At 43.0% G+C, this 21,624-nt stretch overlaps 1 protein-coding gene across 3 annotated transcripts in view; it reads left to right on the forward strand.

The window, feature by feature from the left end:
• Positions 1-21,624, forward strand: part of Syndig1 (synapse differentiation inducing 1) — a 157,800-nt gene that overhangs the window by 84,860 nt on the left and 51,316 nt on the right. For 2 of the 3 annotated variants that reach the window (XM_055602697.1, XM_055602699.1), the window contains exon 3: positions 12,712-12,849. In XM_055602697.1, coding sequence (XP_055458672.1) covers positions 12,712-12,849 — 138 coding nt within the window. Of the gene's footprint in view, positions 1-12,711; positions 12,850-19,262; positions 19,322-21,624 lie in introns of those variants that run through there. The other variant, XM_055602698.1, reaches the window with a different exon arrangement.

Below are 21,624 nucleotides of genomic sequence, written 5' to 3' on the forward strand. Positions count from 1 at the left end.
CTACTAAAAATATATGTTGGCGCAAAATGTAACAAAGGTGTTTTTTCCCTTGCCATTTATTAACTAACCTGTTTCAAAAGGATCATACACTGACTTTAGCGGTGTCTTTCACATTAGCAGTTAGAGCGCAGACAGCTTTGCTCTTTTAGATGCGATAATTTACTAAAGAAATGTATAGTAATTATATTCTGAAAATAAATGGGTCATCATACCTACATGTCAAACATATAGCCATGAAACTTTGGAGGAAACATAAAAATTATTTGTAACCTATATATTAGATAAAAGGGTTTTAGTTATGGGACCAAAAGCAAAATCCAGATTTAAATGTTTTTACCTCCATAACAGTTACTATCAACATAATATTAAAACAAGTTGTAAAGTATATGAGAATACCTGCAAAAAATCACATACCCAACAAAAAAGTTTTTATGAAGATTTCTTAATTTCTTGTACTGATTTAAAAAAAGTATTTTGACAAAGGTAATTTAGGGGAGAAAGGGTTTGTTTTAGCTCACAGTTCTTGATTACAGTTCATCATAGCAGGGAATTCACAATAGCCAGAGATTAAGGGAATTGGTCTTGTCATATAAATAATTGGGAAGAGAAAGCAATGAATGCATGCATACTTGTGTTCTGCTTGATTTCTTCCCTCTTACACAGCTCCAGATCCTTTGCCTAGGGAATGGTGCCACCCACAATGGGCTGAATCTTCACACCTCGATTAACAGAATCAAGACAATATCCTACATATATAACACAGGCCAACTCTACCTAGACAACCCTTCACTGAGACTTGTTCAAGGTGATTCTCAATTGTAACAAGTTAACAATTAAACTAACCGTGTTAGCATGTTAGAAGAGTATATATAAATTATTCTAAACTCAAAATTAAGTAACCGAACAATTTATCCTAAAATTGGCAAAATATTTAAAGATACAATCAAATAGTATAAGTAGATGGCAAATGAGCACACACATAGGATGTCCAACATCCTCAGCCATCAGGGAAGCCCAGAGAAAATGCATAACTACCCATCACTAGACACCTATTAGGGTGATCAAAGTCAAAAAGGAAGGGGGAAAACAAAACAACTATCAACACCAGGTGCTGGTGATTATACAGAACAGTGCTGGAAATTCCCAAGAGAAAGTAAGTGATATAAAAGCACACTTCAGGATAATTTTATTATAAGAGTCACAGGCTTATAGCCAAAACTAGCCATGATGAGGCCCAGGATGAGTTGGGAGTGCCTTAGAAGAGTTAGAACACTGCATTGTAGACAACTTGATGAGGTCTTAGAAGGAGAGGAAGAAAGAGAGCCTTCAATTTTGTAAGGTAAGGGTCTGTAACCTAACAGAGTTTCCAAGCTATTCCTGATAGACATGCCACAAGCTGCAGCCACTCTGAAAAAAATTTGCTTATTACAAAGATAAACTAATCCCAACTGACTAAGTAGTTTTATATGTGCATGTTTGAGGAAATAAAGTCATACATCTAAACAAATTTCTGAACAAATTTATCCATAATATTTACTTTGAATAATGAAAAACCAGAAGCAGCCAAGCAGTCTTCTAGGAATGGAGAGAACATTGTAGTACTTCTTTATCATGAATTATTATGCAGCAGGAGGAAAGGAATAATACTCCCAGACACGAGGCTGTATCTTAGAAGTGTTACACTAACTGTAGAAGGCCTGTCTCACAAGATTGTGTGCTGTGTGATTACCTTTGAATGACATTCCTCCAAGACAGCACCATAAGAACAGACAATAGTTCAAAGATGGTCAATAGCTAAGGCTGAGTAGAGTTGTGATCTGAAGAGGTAGATGATGGAGACTCCGGGAAATGATGAATGGTTTCCATCTCTTGATTATTTTGTGATTACATAAACCCATGTGAGTGCCTGAATCCACAGAGCCATCACCACTGACACAGATGACAGTAGACAGCAGGTGTCTGCAGGCAGGCCAGCACTGAATCACAGGTACTGAGCTGATGTCACTCTGGGTCTTCAATAGTTGGACTGTGGTTATGTAAGGCATAAGTCAGGGCATGTGGGGACTCTGTTCTATCTTTATGATTTCTACAGGAACTCAGTTCTATTTTTAAAACTTGTATGAGTGTCTAAAATTATTTCAAAATGTATATATATACATGTTATTTCAAAGTGAATATATACTATTTCAAAGTATATATATTTCTGTGTATTATTTCAAAGTACATGCAATCTGTGTACTTTAAATAATTTATGCACATTCGTAGCCATATGCAAATAAGGTGATTATTAATATATTTTTAATATTTATTCTATAGTCTTCACATTCTATCTAGATAACTTAAATAAATACCCTTTTTTTAAAAAAAAATCGTACAGAACTTCAGAATACCTACGAAAAATGTTAGAGAGATGTTTGAAATGGCTGATACCAATTACTCTAATTGGTGCTTTCACAGAAGCAGCTGTTGGCTTAGAAAATAATTCTCACAAATAAAGGAGCCCACCTGTGCTATGGGTGTTTCCTATATGTGGTATGTGTGGCCCCTTGGTCAGCTCGGGAGGTGGGGCTAAGAGAGAAGATGGCTGATCAGATCTGGGTCTACTGGAGTATAGAACCTTCCACCCCCCACATTTTGAGCTTTGGTTGTCCTCCTCATTGCAAAGATGGATAATGTAGATCCCAAATTCTAAAACTATGTGGAGGTGATGCTGCCGACAGGTCCCTAGAACTGGAGGGGCTAAACTGACATCAGACTGCTGAGGTTGGAATCTACTGCTCACCTGTTTTGCACCAAGTGCAATGAGGTCATCATCCCAGACAAGTAGGCTGGCACCCTGGAGAAGACTGGGTTGAGCAAGAAATGTCCATAGAAACATCTAATAGTCTTGTAAAGGGAAAGACTCTGTGTTCCTTTCCGGAGCATTTGGAATAATCTTGTTCTATTTCAGAGGTGTAGAGACTATTACTAGGAAGGAAATAGCAGTGCATAGATGAGTTTCTGCTCCCCTAAGCTTGTCCTGAGTTCTAGGAAGGGCTGGCTGGCTACCTGGCTGCTGCACGTTCCGGATTACACTCCTTACCGTGCAGCCTGCAGTTACATTTCTGGTTTTCTGGTGAGTTCCTTCTAGATCACACCAGTGGAACTGCTGCGCCCCAGAGGTTAGGAATTCAACCAGCACCCTGCGGCTTAGATGAACAGTTCTCTTCCAGATGTGCCAGCAGCTGTTTTCTTGGTGGCCCTGCACTGGGTGTTCATTTGCTGTGTCCTTTGAGAAGTCTTCCTGAACCTAAAGGGCCCTTTGGTTTGCTTAGCTCAAGCCTGTCTATTGGAAGTGTTTGATGTCCCACGTGTTTGAGGGCAGAAGTGTGTACTAAATATCACTAAGTAGCTTCCCTGTGAAAACATGAAAAGGACAAACAGAATGAAAGGCCAAACTGCAATGCTAAATAAATTTTTATGTGTCATAAGAAGGAATTCAGTTTCTTTCTTTTTCACTTTTTCCAGTGGTGTGTGTCCCCATCAGCATTTTCATTAAAGCATAATCAGAAGAAGAAAAGAATGTATGCAATGCTTAATCCCCAAAGGAAAAAAATTCAATTTAAAGTACAATTTCCTTACTGAAATAGACCGCTTACAATGGATTTTTGACATTTTATGTTTAAGGTGATTGCAGACATAAAGTTTCATGAGGAATGCAGCAAATCCCTGTATTCTCATCTCCATTTTCCTCAGGCTTCATCTTCTTCTACTGCCTTTGCCAGCCTGCCTATGGACATAAATTTCTGTGATCTTTGGAAGTTGCAGATATGATGTTTCTTTATTATTAATGAATTATGTATAAAAATATATAATACATACATGCAAAAACACACATACAAATTCCATGAATAAAATTATTAGGAAATTAGCAGTTATAATATTCTTTACTAGTCTATAAAATGCACTCATTTTTTTTTTTCATTTCTCCCTGTATTGCTTGTGTAGTAAAAGAGGGTAAATTTTACATGCAGTTCCCACACAGCACATATTCTCATGGCCTGCTGTCTTCTTTAAAATGGAAGAGCCTTGTTGTTGTCCTTGTTGGTCATTACCCTGACTTTTGAGAATATGGGCCCATTACGCTGCAGGCCAACTGCTGCAAGCTTAGACACATTTGATTGACTCTGCATGATTGAACTTAAGCTACAAAAATGATACCATCTCTTCCAATGACACCTGTCAGGGAATCGATAGTGTCTACTTAACTTTTGCCAGTGTGGGCAGCTCTGATTGCCTCCTTTGGTGACTGCCAGGTCACTGACCACAGAAATGTGTTGCTTGGTAGTCACTGAAATATTTGCAGGGAGGTTGTTATGAGACTAAATCATATCAGCACCTTTTGACAAATGCCCAACTCTTGTACTTGATGTGATATTTGTGAGTAGGCATGCACCATAGGGAAGAGCATTTCCTTCTGTATTCATTTTCTCAACCATGTATTACTTTATTTTGGTTTAGACCACTAATTCTTATGTATTCAAAGGACTCCTGTCAGAATTTATTCTGTTTATAATGCCCAGATTTGTTTTGTTTTTTGGGTTTTGTTTGTTTGTTTTTTGTTTTTTTTCTGTTTGACAGCAACAGCAGAACTTCTTCAAACTGGCTTCTGTTACTTCTGTGGTCGTCTCCTTTGATCATTCAGTGCACTCAGCTGATCAGGGTGCATCTTACACATTGCCAGCCCCAGCCTAAAATCAGCTCTGTCCCTTCCCTGGAGAATTGGGTTCCGAAAGCAAGGTCCATGGCTTCATGAACTCACTGGTACTCTGAGAGGCACAGTTTCTCAGCAGAATGAGCATGGAAGCATACGCTTGTATACAAAATGTGCATTACACATCAACATACATGCTCACACACTTGATAGATCCTTCTTATAAAAGACACTACTAGAAAATTTCATTGTGCATATTTCATAAACTGGACTGACACGCACTAGGGTGGCTTCAATGTCACTTGGAATGGTATTATATGGGACCATCGCTGTATATGGAGTCTGTCACTGAGATAAGTGTCATGAGATTCAAATCGGTGTGTTTTTCTATCTCTCTATGAATATGGTATCTACCCATATTTCTTTCTGGTCTCATTTGTCTTTTTTTTTTCTTTTTTACAAGGTTCATTATGTTTCCATGTGGGGCCAAGACACAGTTCATTTAACCACCTGTCCTGTGGCTATTGCCTCAAAATTGAAACATTCCTTCCTGGAGTGAGAAGGGAGGCACCAGAACTTACATGACTCAGTAAGCTCAGACAGCCACAATGCCTCTGGCCAAGGTCATATAAGCAGTAACAACTCCTGGTGAGAGAGGCACTCTAACCAGCAGATCTACCTGCAGATTGTACAGGGATGCAGCCTTTGTGATTCATCACCAGTTTTGAGTGGGCCTTTAGGCAATTCAACCACCTGTGTGTTACCGTGTTCCTATAAGTATTTACGCCAATTGACTGATAGGTTTACCAAACTAGAGTTGGGAAGAATCTTCTTTGATCTGCCATTTGCCTATCATAAACATGCATAAAAATTTGCTAATGTCTATCCAGGAAGAACAATGCAACATCACTCTTCTTTGAATGAACATTCAAGTTTAGTTGTTTCCAACATTTTGTAGTTATTCATAACATTTCGATGAAAAATCTATGCTCACGCATCTTATGTTTTTAAGGTTAAATCTTCCAGATAATTCTCTAGGACCGGGATTGTGAGGCCAAAGACTAAAATCTGTGGTGTTTTTATATCTTGGCAGTTTGACTTCTTAAAGGTTGTACTGATTGGCATTGCGTCAGCCCATTTCCTTGCAGTCTCACCAAGTGCACAGCTGCTCCTCAAGCCTTCAGGCAGGGTTCAATAAAGCTTGACAGTGTGGTGGGGTGTGAAGCAAAATCTTTAGCCTGAACAAGGAGATCAGAGCCTGTTCTTTTAAGGTCCCTAATGAAGAAAGGGGGAGGGGTAATGTCACAGGGAAGTGTGCTCCAGGTTCACTGATGTCACCAAACTAGACGAAGAGACACCATGTTCTCCTATAATTCAGGCCTGAGGCCAGAGGACATTATTGGATAAGCAGAATCTGGAAGAACAACGGGCCTGAATAATATGTGATGCCACATTGGTCACTTGTCTTGTCTATAGTTTGTCTCTGTTCACGACTTTACTTTTAGGGAACATTTCCAGGAGGAGTGAGGGACAGTTTTCCTGACTTATATGATCGGACATTTTGATGATCTCATGTGAAAGCAGTGAAGGATAGATTATGCTTCAAGTCCCCAAAGAAATGTAACAAGCTAGAGTTAACAAATTTTGAAATAGGCGCTTGACTTAGCACATACGCATGGAGTTCTTGCATTCTGTGAAGAATCACCTGTGTGGATGGTGCAGCTTTAAAGCTGGAGTGCACATCTATTAACTGCATCAGCTGTCAATAGGTTGGCCTGCAGCTGTGAAAACAGCACCTGAGTATTTCCCTGTTACTTAAGTTGATGTAGGAAATGCCTGGTTTTCTCCAGCAGTAGGATGTGGTTGGCCTGTGACATGGTCTAGATGCAGGCACTACTCTGTCCCACCTCATGATATGTGCCCTCTTACTGTTCACTCTGTCAACTCATAGTCTTTGCAGATGCTAATCTTTCTGCACACAGGTCTTTTACTACTTCAGGATGACCAGACTGACTGCTCACTTTCTCCCTAAAATCTTCTTGCTGTGTATGTTTAATATTCTCAGAAAGACATGTATTAAATGTTTGAGCCCCGTGGTGGCCGTATTGTGTGATAGTGGAACATAGAAGGGAGCCTGTAGGTCATCAGTGGGTACATCCCTAAAGGGAACAATGGGTTCCTAATATCTCTCTGTCTCATCTCCCTTTGTTTTATCTTCCTTTCTTGCTTTCTCTCCCTTTCTCTTCCCCGTCTTCCTCTCTTTCTTCTTCTCTCCTCATTCATATTTCTCTCTTTCCAACCTCTTTTCCCCATCCCCTCTTCTCTTTTATTTCCTGGCTTATCACGTGAGTGTGCTCTGCCATGATGTGCTTCCTGAAAAGCTCCACTGAAAGCTTCAAAACTGAACCATGGTAAACCTTTCCTGCTCATAAGTTGTCTCATGTATTTTGTTATAGTGACAAAAAACTAGATAACACAGCAAGCCATGAATTGGTGTTCATGACCAGAAATATGAAACGTCAGCATTGCCATATGAATGAAATGAGGACATGACTGCACCAAGATATGATTAAGAAGAACGATCTTATTGTAGATATGAGAGAAAGTACCGGGCTACAAGAGGAGAGATGGGGGGTGATTGAGAGAGGAAGAGAAAGGATAGGGACAAGAGAAAAGGGGAAACATGGACCAAGTGAACCAAGAGACCAAAAGAACATGTGGCTGAAATGTCGTGGTTACATAGGCATTCCCACCTGGGAGGAGGGGAGGGAAGCATGTGGGCTGGAGGGGTTAGGATGGGGGTGTGGTGAGAAGGGCTGTAAAGTGACATGGGGACTGAGTGAGCTTGGAGACCGGAGTGCACTTTGTATGGTAATAGGCCTCACAGTTAGCTGTTTGTCCTGGGTTTCTGTGGTACCGGACACCATACACATTGCTCTTCTTTTGTCATAGTCATATTATCTGAGTCTTGATGCTTCCTTCACACCAAGGCTATGTTGGGCTGATTTTGCTTTTAAAACCACATTTGTGTTTCTGCCCTGTACCCATTTTCTTGGCAATGCCGATGGTTCTTTATCCTGACTGACCATGGTCTGTATGTTTGTCTCATCTCAAACCAGGTTTCCCTGACTTTTGTGGTGTTACATAGAGGGTGCCTTAGTTGGAGCCAAATTTTCCCTTTTAAACATGTTGTACATGTACAAGCACCTCTCATTATAGCCTTCCTCAGAGGATCCTCTCTCTGGTGCACTGATTTCAGGAACGTCTTTGACACAAGTGGGTGGAAAAATGACAACTATTTACTACTCTCTTCAAGACCTGGTGCCCGCTCAAAAAAGCTAAGCAAACATTTTACATAAGTAACTGAAACCTCATACAAAACATAATGATCCATGGGGGTGTCGTCTGCACAGGGAGCTAAGAAAGACAGAGCTAGGATCTGAAGAGCTGCCACCAAGAGGAACAAAACAAAAGCAGAACAAAATATGAATAACTTGGACAAAGGACGCTGTTCCTGGTGGTGAGCCACACAGTAGTGGGTTTCTGCTTCATCTTCAGCTCTACATTTACACACTAGCAAACACATTCTGTCAGCCATTCCACAGTTTGCTCTCAGATGTTGGCAGCCACTCAATCACCAGCTACAGGGATGCAAGCAGTGTAGCTCTCCTTTCCTGCTGACTAGTGAAACTCCTTCCCTTTCCCACACAAGATCCTTGTGTACATGGGAGAAGTGCTCTCATAAACACTGAACACAAGCAGTCCGGGTAGGTTCAGTATATTGAGCCAGCAGCTGCTAGCCACATAGGCCTATGTAAACCGAAATAATTTGTAATTAAATACAACCAACAGTTGATTTTTTTGGTCTCACTCTACATTCCATTGCAGGCAAGGCAAAGCTTGATTCATCCCTGAAGGAAGGAGAATGACTTCAGATCCCCACACTGGAAATGATACCTGGAGGGAGTCCAAATGACAGGGATGAATCAAAGTTTGCCCCTTGGAAGCAGCCATGGTGCTTGCTCACATTGCTGCAATGAGTGTGGAACTCAGCGAAGATCAGCACAAGGCCTGACATTGTGACTGTTTAAAAATGAGAAAATAATATCAGGATTGAGTCCAATCAGCCCAGTGGGGTGATATGCCAATCAGGGGAACAACCAAAGAGCAGGCATAGGTTGCACGGCCCGTAGCCCACTTGTCTCTGGCATGTTTCTGCAGTTCACAAGGTGTCTCACGAATCATGAACTTCTCTGAGTGTTTCCTGTCTGCTTCAGATGTTCCCAGACAGTGACCTAGGAAGGGGATTTAAAAGGCAGCAGCCCTACAGGACAAGTCTTCTCTGTGTGGGTGATGTGTATTTTATCGACTTGGCTGAAGAAATCTGCACATCTTTTGGTCTGGCTTGCATTTCCTCCCCTCCCTGTTTGGTGGCTTGATGCCCTTGTCCACTTAAACCCATGAGGATCCTGCGGATGAAAGAGCAAAGGGAGGATTACAAGACAGGCTGTTCTTATCTTCTCTGTAATTTGTATTGAATTTTTAAAATCCACTTTAATCAAACTGATTCATTTTTTCATTGTCATGCAAGAACAACTCTAACTTCAGCATGTCCTTTAGTTAAGAATATGCAAAGTACCTTACTGTCCTGAAACCCATTTCTTCCCTGCGTACGGACAGTAATGTAATTTTTCAGAGGCAGGTAGAGCCAGAGACTATAGTGCTAGTATATGTGGGTGCTTTGGAGCATCAGATTTCAACCTTGACCATCTGGGAAATTTTCAGCACCTCTGTGGCTGAAAATTCACACCACCACAACCATATTGAAACATACCAATTAAGAAGTAAGATTATCAGAGTCCCTGGTGGCCAAAGAGAAGGAACATATAGGCATATTTGTAGCAAAGCAGTGCTATATGCAGCTGAGTTCAAATATAGCACAGAGTCTGAAGAGAATAGTGAGGGACTGGCTGAACACTGTTGTCATCTGACAAGGGTGTCAGCCTTTCCCAGCCTCAGCTTTGTCCACGATAAAATGGAAATGCCAATAAAACTTGAATTATTTTTAGAGTTACCATGAGATACAATGACCTCAGGAGCACAAAATAAATTCACTGTAAACTAAAAGTCAGAAACTCAAATTCTAAAATCTAAGAATCTGAACAAACATGCACAGATTTGTTTCCCATGCACCCAAACTCCCATCTGCATTAGGGCAGCTTTGACCTGCATTTCAAGAAAATGAAGATCTAAAAAAAGAAGATGACCTTTACCCTTTGAATGTCATCTTTAGATCCTGGTGGATTTGCCACAAGCTAACCTCTCACATACTAACTGAAGAGCTGGCCCTTCAGCAGAACAGTTCCAATATTGCCTGCCATGGTCATGGACCTCCTCTTTGCATCACTAGTTTTCAGAAAAAAAATTTAGAGGTGACAGGGCTGTATGTGAAAGGGTACCATGTGATGACATTCTTACTGAGCACAGTTTGTCCTTCATCCTGATGGGTGATTCCATGCTATGCAAGGCCTGAGCAGTGGAGTACTGGAATCTTGTATGAATTATGCACTGTTTTGATTTCTATCTCAGATAGCCATAATGATAGTAATTTTCATTTCCCTTTACTGTTCTGGATACCATATGGGAGATTGTGTACAGAATAAAATGAATTGAAATTCCACAGATGTAGCTCTGTGGAAAGAGCACTGTACAGTCTCAGGCACACGGAGGGAGACTGTACCAGTCAGAGGACTCATACCTGGGCAGAGAACAACAGTGACCATCAAGACAGAGACATGCCAGGCAGCTGGCCTCTTCCCTCCCAAAGGTGACTTTTGCTCTGGGAAGGCAAGCTTGGAGCCCCTACCCCTCAGGCCTGTTTATGTGGAGAGAACCAGCCCTGTGCAGACACTGGGTTACCAGCTTCGATGGCAGGACTGCCCGATGATGTCTTTTCTTGTCATTCGAGTAATCCTAACTCCCTACTACACATAAACAAATTTCCCACACAGAGTTCCCGACCCCTCAGAGCAGTGCTAGCTGTCTGCCTGTAGGCTAGGGCTTTCCCACAGTTTTATGTGAAAAATTATGAACAACACCATTTTAATTTTGGGGACTTTTTGCATCTGTTTATGACTGGCTCTGGGCTGTTGGAAGAGGTGGATAGCCTGGTAAAGCAGGTGTCAAGTGGATTCACCTCACAGCCAGGCTCCATGTATATTATCAAGCTTGTCCAGCCTGTAGCAGGATCTGACTGTTAATAATATCTTTGAAGAGGAGATGCTTCGTTTCTTTTGTTTGTTTGTTTGTTTGTTTTGTTTTGTTTTGTTTTTGTTTTAAAAACAGAGTCTGGAGTAAGCTAGAGATACATCTTGCTTAAATAAACAGAAATAAACAGTTGAAGAAGCCAGTCTTGTTTTTGATGAGTTAGCACAAAGGGCATATATTTTGATGAGTTAAAAACCGACAGAAGATGATGATACAGCCATTCCTGATGAGACCTGATAGACTAAGATCAGAAGGAAGGAGAGGAGGACCTCTCCTATTAGCGGACTTGGGGAGGGGCATGCGTGAAGAAAAGGGAAGGAGGGTGGGACCGGGATGGGAGGAGGGAGGGGCTTATGGGGGGATACAAAGTGAATAAACTGTAATTAATAAAAAAATTTAAAAAAAATGACAGTAGGCAGAGCCAGCCAGAGGTGTCCATCCAGGATCTGGGAAGCAAGCTTTCACAAGCCCTACAAGGTAGCTAGGTAGTGGTCCTCTCACTGGTAAATTTTAGAATCATCCTCACTGGTATTTCCAGCCCATACACCAAACCATCCACAGCAGATTCCCAGGAAATTTTCAGATGTTCATGAGAATTCCATATGCTACTATATCACAGTGAGGGAGAGCAGCATCTACAGCAGCTGCCCCCAGAACAGCTGCCAGATTCCTAGGGAGGGTGCACATCTGTTTGGAACAAGGTCCCTTATATCCTGACTCAGATTAGAATCAAAGGAAACTTGAGGGTATCCACAGACAGCATCTTCCTTCTGTCCCCACTAGCCTCACCCTGTGCTTTTTGTGAAAAACAAAACGTAGCTAAGGCATGTTTCCTGGAAGTTCTCAAGGCCACCATCATTTTTTTTTAACAATCTGATCACAGTACCCCCTCACTCCTCCCAGTCTCAATCTTATACCCTCACACCCTCTCTCCCATTCTCCCATCCCTTTATCCTCAGAGAAGGGGACCCCCCCCCCCATGGATAGCAACTTACTCTGGTATATCAAGTTTCAGCAGGCCTAGGCACATCCTCTCCCACTGAGGCTAGACAAGGCAGCCCAGCTATGGGAGAGCAATCCAAAGCCAGGCAATTGAGTCAGAGATAGCTTCCATTCTATTTGTTAGGAGACTCACATGAGGAACAAGCTGCCCATCTGCTACATATGTGTAGGGGTCCATACATGCTCTTTGGTTGGTGGTTCAATCTCTGTGAACCTCCATGGCTCACAGGTCAGTTTATTCTGTAGATCTTATTGTCCTAAGGCAATATCTCCATTACCCCACACCAAGATCCCAAAGATATCTGAAATACAATACACTCACTGGTCTCACACACACAAAAACAAAACAAAACAAAACAAACAAAAAAACACTGTAAGTTTAAGATGTCCTAAGTCAAAATGCATTTAATACCCGGAGAAATCTGTGATAAACTTGAAAACAAGGGAAAAAAAAAAACAAAAACAAAAACTACGTTGACCCAATGTGGGCTGAGGACCATTTGTACTACAATGGTTTTCCATAAGATTTTGTCTACTATTTAGCTAAGAGCTCTGGACTGGTAAAGACTTTGGTCTTCCCGCTCTTGGTCAGTTTTTTCAGTGATGCATTCTTTTTAAAAGTTTCACTTGCGGATGATCATGGTAACATGACCATCAGCAGTAGCAGCTAGAACTGCAGCCAGAAAGGGCCTGGTGGTATTCATTACATTTTTACTGATGTCTCTCCTGTCCTTCCCCTATCTCTACAGAGTGACTACTCCAGTGACACAGAGAGTGAGGACAACTTCCTCATGATGCCCCCACGGGACCACCTGGGGCTCAGCGTCTTCTCCATGCTCTGCTGTTTCTGGCCTTTGGGCATTGCGGCCTTCTACTTGTCCCATGAGGTAAGGCCTCTGTTAGTGGTTAGACACACTATGGGGTGATGTTCACACAATCACACACCAAGGATAACCAAGGAAGTCTGTCTACGAGGGATGTCTGCATGCAAGAAGCTAGAGTACCCCAGAGTGCCAGGCAAGGTTGTTGTTAGGCTGCCTTACCTTCTGGTGACTCAACTTTGTCCTTGCAGAGGTGTCACTGCCTTCAGAAACAGAACTTATGACCAAAGTAGAAGGCAGATGGCCTTTGCAGGCTTCACCTTTAAATGTGTCACTTGTGGGGAACATCTGGGCCAAGTTAGAGATGCCATGGTAAGCACTAAACCTAGCCAGAAAGGAGGAAGTTGGCTTGTTTTCCCTGTCAAAGGCTCATTTTTTTGTAAAATATTCTTATAACAGAGCCTGGTTTGCAGTAGCCCATGTTGACGCATACTGAGTGGGAGACCCCAAAGGTACCAACTCCTGGCTCATCTTGTTATACAGCATCCCAAGGGAACCCAGGTTTTGAAAGAAGGTTTTTTCTGGCAAAGAAAGAGACAATCCTCATATTCTTATGCATCAAAGAAAAGCATTTATATGCACAAAGTAAACCATGAAATTACCATCACCGCCACCCACTGCCATTGTCCCAACCAGAACAGGGAGGAAAGCAGTACCATGGAGCACAGAGTACTAGAGGCTCCAGTGCATATGGGGGTTCTCCAGGTGATAGATGTCCCCTGGGGATGTCGGGATTCCCCTGCTGGCTTATAGAAATCTTAGACTGAGGCTGCAAACAACTAACTGACATACTTGAAATAGATTTTTTGTGGTTTGAACATGACTTTCCTGCCTAAACCAGTAGCTACTTCTTGATGGCTTCTGAATTAGACTGGCATGTTGAGAGGATCCTTGCATATCTCTCTTTGTGCTACTAGCATGACGCCAGTGATGGCCAGCTGTCTCCCTTTTCTGATATCTAAGGAGGAGCAGGGGTTATGGCTCACTTGAGAACCAGGGCTGAGAGACAGAGAATTGCCTCAAAGTAGGAGGTAGGCTACTCTGGACAAGTTGTGTGTGTGTGTGTGTGTGTGTGTGTGTGTGTGTGTGTGTGTGTGTATGGGGGAGAATATATGGATTCAGGCAAAAAGGGTAGGACAAAGCACAATGCCTGTTTCTGTGCTGTTCTTTGTTCATGCTAAGAGCACATTCTATAGCCAGCCCTAGCCTGGAAGGTCTGTCTGTGTGAATGTGTTCTAGAGTGGTACAGACTATGATTTTAGCAGTATAACCTTGTGTGGAAAGCCAGAGTCCTAGGCCCAGGCAGCTGTGAGTTGAGACAAGTTTAGATGAGAATGACCTCCAATAACTCCACAAGCGTTGCCCATACTGCAGCTGAGGGTACATGAGGATTTGGAGAAAGACCTGAGTGAGGTATCCATGATGAGTGCTGTTAGAAATCATGCGGGATGAGAGTTACACGGTGTGTTCACAAATCCAGGTGGGAGGTTTATTAGGGGAAGGGAAAGGGGTTGCAGAGCAAGGAGGAAAAAGAGAAAGTGGAAAGGGAGGGGATCCCCAAGTTCTCTTATAAGGTGACCCAGAGCATGCACAGGTGGTTCCAGGTCACCAGCGGGTGGTCTACTTGGTGGCTTCAGGAATGCCAGATAACCAGCTTGTCAGGTCCCTTGGGGCTGACCGTAGAGGTGCCTGCTTACGGATCCCAACAAGTGCAGTCTGCTCCTGCCTATATAATCAGCACCCTAAATCTGGGCTGAACAATAAGCCTCACCAATAAAGGAAAGGTCAAGTCAGTGAAGTGGAAAAAGCCAACCAGCTCGGCCAACAACTCAGCAAGGACTGAGTTCTGTGGTTCTGTCTCATGAGCTGAACATGCTACCAACTGCATCCAGACACTAGGTATTAAACTTCAAATCTGTGTCATCACAGAACAAGGAGAATGTGACACATCTGTCCTCCTGGGCCCCAGTGCACAGGCTAGAAAACATGAAAACCAGAGCTGAGCTTTGTCATCAACCTTTGAAACGGGGGTGGTGTTTGTATCTTATGTTCCACTGGCAGAGCTGTCAGCTCTTCCCAGGGTAATGGGAACCCGGGATAAATGTCATGGGTCGAGGAATGGTGACCTGTGTGTTCACATCAGAGGCCAACCTTCATCCAACCTGCTAAAGATCCCTGCTAAAGATGGCCTCTGCTCGCCACATATTCTACAGTCAAGCCCCTGTCCTCTTTTAGACAGAGCAAGCTGTGGCCAACATCTTTGTCCCAAATGTGTTACAGCATTCTGAGTCTCTTTTAACAAATAAAGCTGCTCTTAGTCTTGGGTCTTGGGATTCAAATCATTTAATTCCTAAGGTGGTCAAGATGATCTTTATTGTTCGGCAGGCAATACAAAGCGTACCTTCTGTACCAGCTTCTAGTGCCTTTCTTTTTTTACAGAAGTAAGGATCAAACACTTGCAGAGAGTAGGGGAGTATCAGCCCTGCTGGAGAAGGGTTGGGTGTTCCCAGATCCTCTCCCTCTTTCTCAGCCTCCCTTTGTAGTACATTTAGAGAATGGGATTCTTGCTGTGGAACTCAGAGCTGTGCTGCTCTTTCCATTGGAACTGTCTGGATGGAGTCCCCTTTGCAGGGCCTGTGTCCAAGATGGGGGCTTGCATGCAGAAACACTTTACAGAGCCTCAGCCAAGCCAGGAGGCTACTGTGTACTCTGTTTATGACTTTGCAACCCAAACTGCAGACAGTAAAGAAATCTCCAGGCCATTTGAGGAGAGCAGTTGGCTGCCAAGAGGCAAGTGCATGGCATGGAATAGAACAGACACACTCAGACTCGGGCTCTAAATTGAATCAACGCTGGCCTGCACATGGCCAGCTGGGACTTCTAATCTTGGGGCCTGGAGGGAGAAGCCCGGTGCCTTCTCTGGAGGTTATTTGCAGATGTTGTCAAGGCCCCAGAGTGCTCAGCTGTGGAGCCTGAAAGAGCTACAGCCCTATCCTGAAGCCAGGCTCCCCATGGCCATGGTGCTGCTTAAAGGAAATCTTTGACATCCACATGTGACTTTAGTTCCTTTTTCTTTCTCACAGAACCTTTCTAAGTGTATCCACTCTCAAGTCAACTGTGCCTATCTATTGTCAAAGCAACTCTCAGTGAGGTTACAGAAATACCAGGCTATTCTGGGAAAGCAACAAGGGGTGGGGTTGGGAGGTTGATTAAATCTGTTAGTGGTGGAAAGAATGAATAGCTGTTTTGGGCTTTGGTGAGTCTGTCTCCTTCCTTGTCTTTGGGCAATCCCTTCTTGCCTGTTTTCTGGTCCACAGCATGGCAGAAAAATAATTCCCACACCCACAATTTCCCAAGGGACCAAGGACACAAAGCACAATGATACCCTGTTGGGCACCACAATTGTCCAAACAATGTGGTAAGAGGATGGCTGTAAAGAGGCAGACAGTTCTAAAAGCCCCAAGATCAAGCCACAATTAGTGAGAGACACTGCTGAGCACTCTCTGTGTGTCAGAGACTGCATCCCACAATGTGCTCCTGCTAAAGCTCTGGTCACTCTGGGAAGAGAATCTCCTTGGGAATTCACATTGCCTTCCTTCCCAGCACAGATCTGCTCCTCTGGAATGGGAACTGGAACCTGCATTTCAACAAGTCTACTGCCTGATTTCCTCAGCACTCAGCGTGAACACTGCTGTCCACCCAAGTGACCTCTTGGGAACTTGGATCATGTACACTCTATTGTGGCTGATGCTGGACTCATAGAGATGGAGTGGAGACAGGGGTGGGGCTTCAGGATAGAAGAGTCTGGCGGGAAGCCATCCATCCAGTACTGTTCCCTGAGCTGTAACAAGGAACTCAGTATAGAGGTAGAGTTGGGCCGGCAAGTGTAGTTTGCTGACCACTTCATTTTCATGGTGTCAATCCGGCTGCTAATGAGAGCCACTTCTATAAAACACTTTATAGAGAAAGGTGTGGACTACAGACATTAAATTAAAAACATGTTTCCAACAAATACTGAGGGTAGAACTAAACTCCACAGTTCGAGTTAATGCCCATACTTTATCTTAATTCCTCCAATAACTCTAAAAGTGAAAAAATTAATATTTCCATTGAAATGGAAAAAATATTTAAAGGATTAAAACTATTGTCAGATCACATAAAAGTAGCAAGCACAGGGCCCAGAAAGCAGAACACTAGCTCTTTAGCCTTTCAAATGGACTATGCTGCAGCAGAACTCTTTTATCTGTGTGCAGACATGCTGAGGATCACAGGACTCCCTCCTCAATTCCCTGCCACCGCCCCCCGAAAAATGCATGCCACAGGGATCCCAGAAGAAACATGGTAGTGTTTGACTTTGTGGCCCTGCACTCTGTCCCTTGGAACAGACGGTGTCCTGAAACTGCAGCGTGATACCCCCCCCCCCAACCCCCAGGGGTATTGGGTCTGAATCTGCACCACAGGCCCTGGGTTTGCATGTTTGAGTTGCCCAGCAGAGTCTTCTCTTTGAGGCATTTATTATGCCTTGATTTCATTTCATTTCATAAAATGTTTCTTTCCTTTACTAACTGCAACATTACAGCAATAATTAAATAGGAGATGGGTACTCAGAACCAGATTAGAGATTTTATGAATAGTGCCAGCAAAGAGAACCAGGAAAATGGGGGGAAAAGGAAACCTTCTTAGGGTACTGAAGATCAAGAGGAATAGGAGTCCTACAGAACTGGTCAGTATCTCCTTGATAAGTACCCATGTGTCTATGTTTATTGAACACACAATGTGTCAGTCCCTGATTCAGGTGCCCAGGATGCTGAAGTAAACAAGATAGGTCAAACCCCCTCTCTGTAGAGTTGGCATTCCAGTGAAGGCAGGCAGTGGAAAACCAAGAATAAAATCAGAGGCGTATGAAGGAGAAAGATGACTTTGCAAGTGGATATGTGATATAAAGTTTTAAGGAGTGGTATAGAAGGGACTGCTAAGAAGGTGATATTTCGTGACAGCCATAGGCCCAAACTAAACAGCACTCTTGAGAAAAAAGCCTTCCTGGCAGAAACAACCAGTAGAATGGCCTTTGAAGTTTGCTATGAATATAAATAAGATAATATTTGAATGTTAATGAAGAGCTGTAAATGGCAGCCTTTTTTGTTAATTTGCTTAGTTGATTTTGGAATGCCAGGCATCCAGCCGAGGGCAAGCAGCATACTAGGCAGACCACCACTGCCTCAACCCTAGCCTCTACCTGTTGTGAGAAGATTCTCACCCATGGATGTGTGCTCATGCACAGGCTACGCATGTATGTTTATACAATGTCTCTTCAGGGAGATCAGAGTTTGGATGATCTTCACGGTAAGCAAACAGCATGTGCATTCTATATAGGGACTGATGGGAGAGGCTTGCTGGAGAGACCCTGTGTGATGGGGGTTGGCAGGCATGAGAAATAGAAGGGCCATTGTCCTCAGAGTCCTGAGATCTATACCTAGTCACAGACAAAACAAGAATAAGGAAGATGTGCATGAAGTAAAGGAGCCTTACTCCTTAGAGGTGTTCCTGGACAGGCCTGAGCTAAAGTGAAGAAGTCTTCCTCAGAGGAATACGGAAGTCTGGGAGGTAGGATCTGGGCAAGGAGAGCACAGGACAGGAAGAAAGGACTGAGAGCACTTAGAAGCCAAGGTGCTGAGCAAAGAGGTATGCAGGTGCCAGGCTTCTTCAAGATGCACGGATAGGCACAGGGATCCAGTCTCATAAGCAGAGAGAGATCCTTCTGGGAATTTGTAATGGAGAGCACATGGCTCAGGACTACGACTCTGTGCTGAGTCATTAGTCTGTGAGGAAGAGGAGGTAGAGAGGGCACTAGAGAACAACAGTGACTGATCCCAGAATCCTGTCCACAGCTTCTTTAGCCACCTTGGGATTAGGCTCAGTAAATTCTGAATTTAGAGACTGACTTGAGCCACAACTGCTGTGTTAGAGAAAGCATCGGTTTCACTTCAGACATCACAGAGTCCTGTAGAGACGATGCTGCTGCAGGTCTATACCCCTTTCCTTTTATTCCATTGAAATAACAGCCCTGACAGCCTTTGGCACCTCATGTGTTCTTCCCCCACAACCCTGTTTGTTCTGGGTCCTGGTAACTTACAGGAGACAACCAAGCTAAATTGAGTGATATGTAAAGTCTGTGGTCCTCAACCTTCCTAATGCTGCAACCCTTTAACACAGTTCCTCATGTTGCAGTGAGCCTCAACAATAAAATTATTTTTTGTTGCTACTTCATAACTATACTTTTGCTACTGATATGAATCATAACCTGAATGTTTGATATGCAGATTATCTGATAGGCTGCCACAAGGAGGCCATGACCCACAGGTTGAGAACTACTGCAAAAGTTGCTTATGTTTTTCTCAGGAGTTTGGTTCTTTCCACAGTGTAGAACAAGTGCATTCCTGTCTTCCTTCCTCTAAACAAGGCTCCACAAGTTCTTCAAAGGTGAGGAGAAACATCTCGTTTGAATGTGAGATCTACCGCCAGATACCCTCTGCTAGACCACATCAGGAGAGGTATCCTTATCCCCAAGGGAGATGAGTTTGTGTCTCCTTTGTCTTTACCTAGTTTACTAATGCTAATTAGTAATAACTAATAACTAAAGCTAGTTTACTATGCCTAGTTTGTGGGATTCTTGGCAGTGATTACAGCCTATTTTCTGGAAAAAAACAAAGCCAAAGGTTTCTTTGGCCCTGCTATGAGAATGTTATTCAGAGAGCTGGTGTGGCTCCTCACAGAGCACCAGATGATGGCATCTGTGGCTGTGGTTTTGCCCATGTCTAGGCCACGCTTGGTTGGTTGGTTGGTGAATTAATCCACTAGGGTTAGTGGTGGGATTTTGTGGGGATATGTTACATCTGTCAAGTTTGTTTAAAGGGACAAAGAAAAAATGCAAGGTTGATAAAATGCTTTGAAAATCCACTATAGCAAATTGTTGGGACTTTTCCTCCATTTGTCAACCTGTAGGTAGAATAACACAGGTTTCTTATGTTTATTTATGGGTTTATTTTGCCAAGAGCTCCATTAAAAAAATCACTGAATGTGATGCCTCCAGTGACAATCTTACCCTCACTGGAGAGTTTTGTCTGTAGGGATCACTGCTTCCTGCTTGTCTAGTCGATCCCCTTTCTGCCCACAGTGGCTTACCTGGCATCTGGACAAGTCCTTCAGGTCCTCAGCTCAGTCTCTGGCTCCATTCAGTTTCTGCCTTGTCTGTGAGATGTCATTGCTCACAGAGCACCCACCTGCCTGGTGGGAGTGGACAGAGCCAGACTTTGTCACTGGAATGCAAATCGCTGAGAAGGCTTGGGAGTGTCAATGCCTGGGAAGGGCATCCTGAAAGTAGAGCACCTTCAGGGAGACCAGTGTGAAGATTTCTCCTCCTCTTTCCCTTCCTTCCTCTCCAACCCATGCCCCTGAACCCTCTCCTTAGTCCTCTCTAGCACACATTTGGAAGGATGGTCTGGCAGTGTGGCCAAGAGACAGGTGATAGATGTCCATTGTGAAGTTTGGGAAAGAAGGCTAAGAGCCAAGGAGACCCGACTTTATGCTCTGGAAAGGCATTGCCCATGCTTCTTGCTCCCTGTGCTGATGTCCCAGTGCTTGGCTTCCTTCCCAGGGCTTTGTCCTGTCACGTTATGATTCTCTATTAAAGATCAAATGTTATTAAACAGTATAGCATAGATTGCATTTCTTCCAACATCTCAATGTTTCACCTTGACCTGCCATGAAATTCTTTCCCAGAGGGGTTAAGTAGGTCTTTAGAAGTCAAAGTGGTGCTCAGGCCACTGTGTCTCCTGGGAGCACTTAGATATCCCTGAGGGACTGAGATGTGCTAAGTAACAAATGAACTAGAAAAGGTGAGAAGGTCTCTGAGTCCCTAAACTCTTCTAGACTCCTCAAAACTGCAGCACTGTTGGAATACTAATGACTTATTTGGAGGTGCAAATTGAGGCCAGCACAGTGAAGGGCAATGGAAAAGAGTCTTGGGGGAAAAGAAAGGAGGACAGGATCAATCCTTACAGTGATGACACCAAGTCCCCAGCAAAGGCTGCTACTGGTTCACTACCCCCTCTTGCCTTTATTCTTTTTCCTCTGAAGTTTGTATGTTTTAGCTTTTGTCTCCTTATATTTCCTTATTGAACTTGTAAAAGCCTATGGGATTACAATGGTATTATTTACCTCTCTCAAGTTTCTAAGGGAAAATTGCCACCATTTCACTGTTAAGAAAGATTTTTGAGTACTTTGTCTTTAACTCATGAACGGGTTTGGGGTTTATTTAAGCTTTTTTTGTGCCAATGACAAATAATCCATGAGTGCTTTTTTGTCCTATGTCAATATGGTAAATGTGTAGACTTGTTAGAAAGCATTGAGCTGCTTTGTATTTGTGGAACACAGACCAGCCTAGCACTCTTTGTGGAATTGTTGTGTTTCTGTTTGCTTGTATTTCTGCTTCTGTCTTCAGGTTATTCCTCATTATCTCTTGTAATTTCATCATTGAATTTGGTGTCATTGTGTCTCTATTTGTTCTCTGTGGCTTGGTTTAAAACAAATCACTGACTATCTTAACCTTAGGTGAAGTTTATTGGTATAGCTGTCTGTGCCTAAGGCTTTGTTCACAGAAGACTTTAAATTAATGATTTCATTTTTAAATGTTGAGAAAGCCATCCTTCTTCTTCTTCTTCTTCTTCTTCTTCTTCTTCTTCTTCTTCTTCTTCTTCTTCTTCTTCTTCTTCTTCTTCTTCT

The sequence above is a fragment of the Psammomys obesus genome, unplaced genomic scaffold, assembly GCF_907164565.1.
Source record: "Psammomys obesus unplaced genomic scaffold, mPsaObe1.curated_primary_1811, whole genome shotgun sequence".
Classification (NCBI taxonomy): domain Eukaryota; kingdom Metazoa; phylum Chordata; class Mammalia; order Rodentia; family Muridae; genus Psammomys; species Psammomys obesus.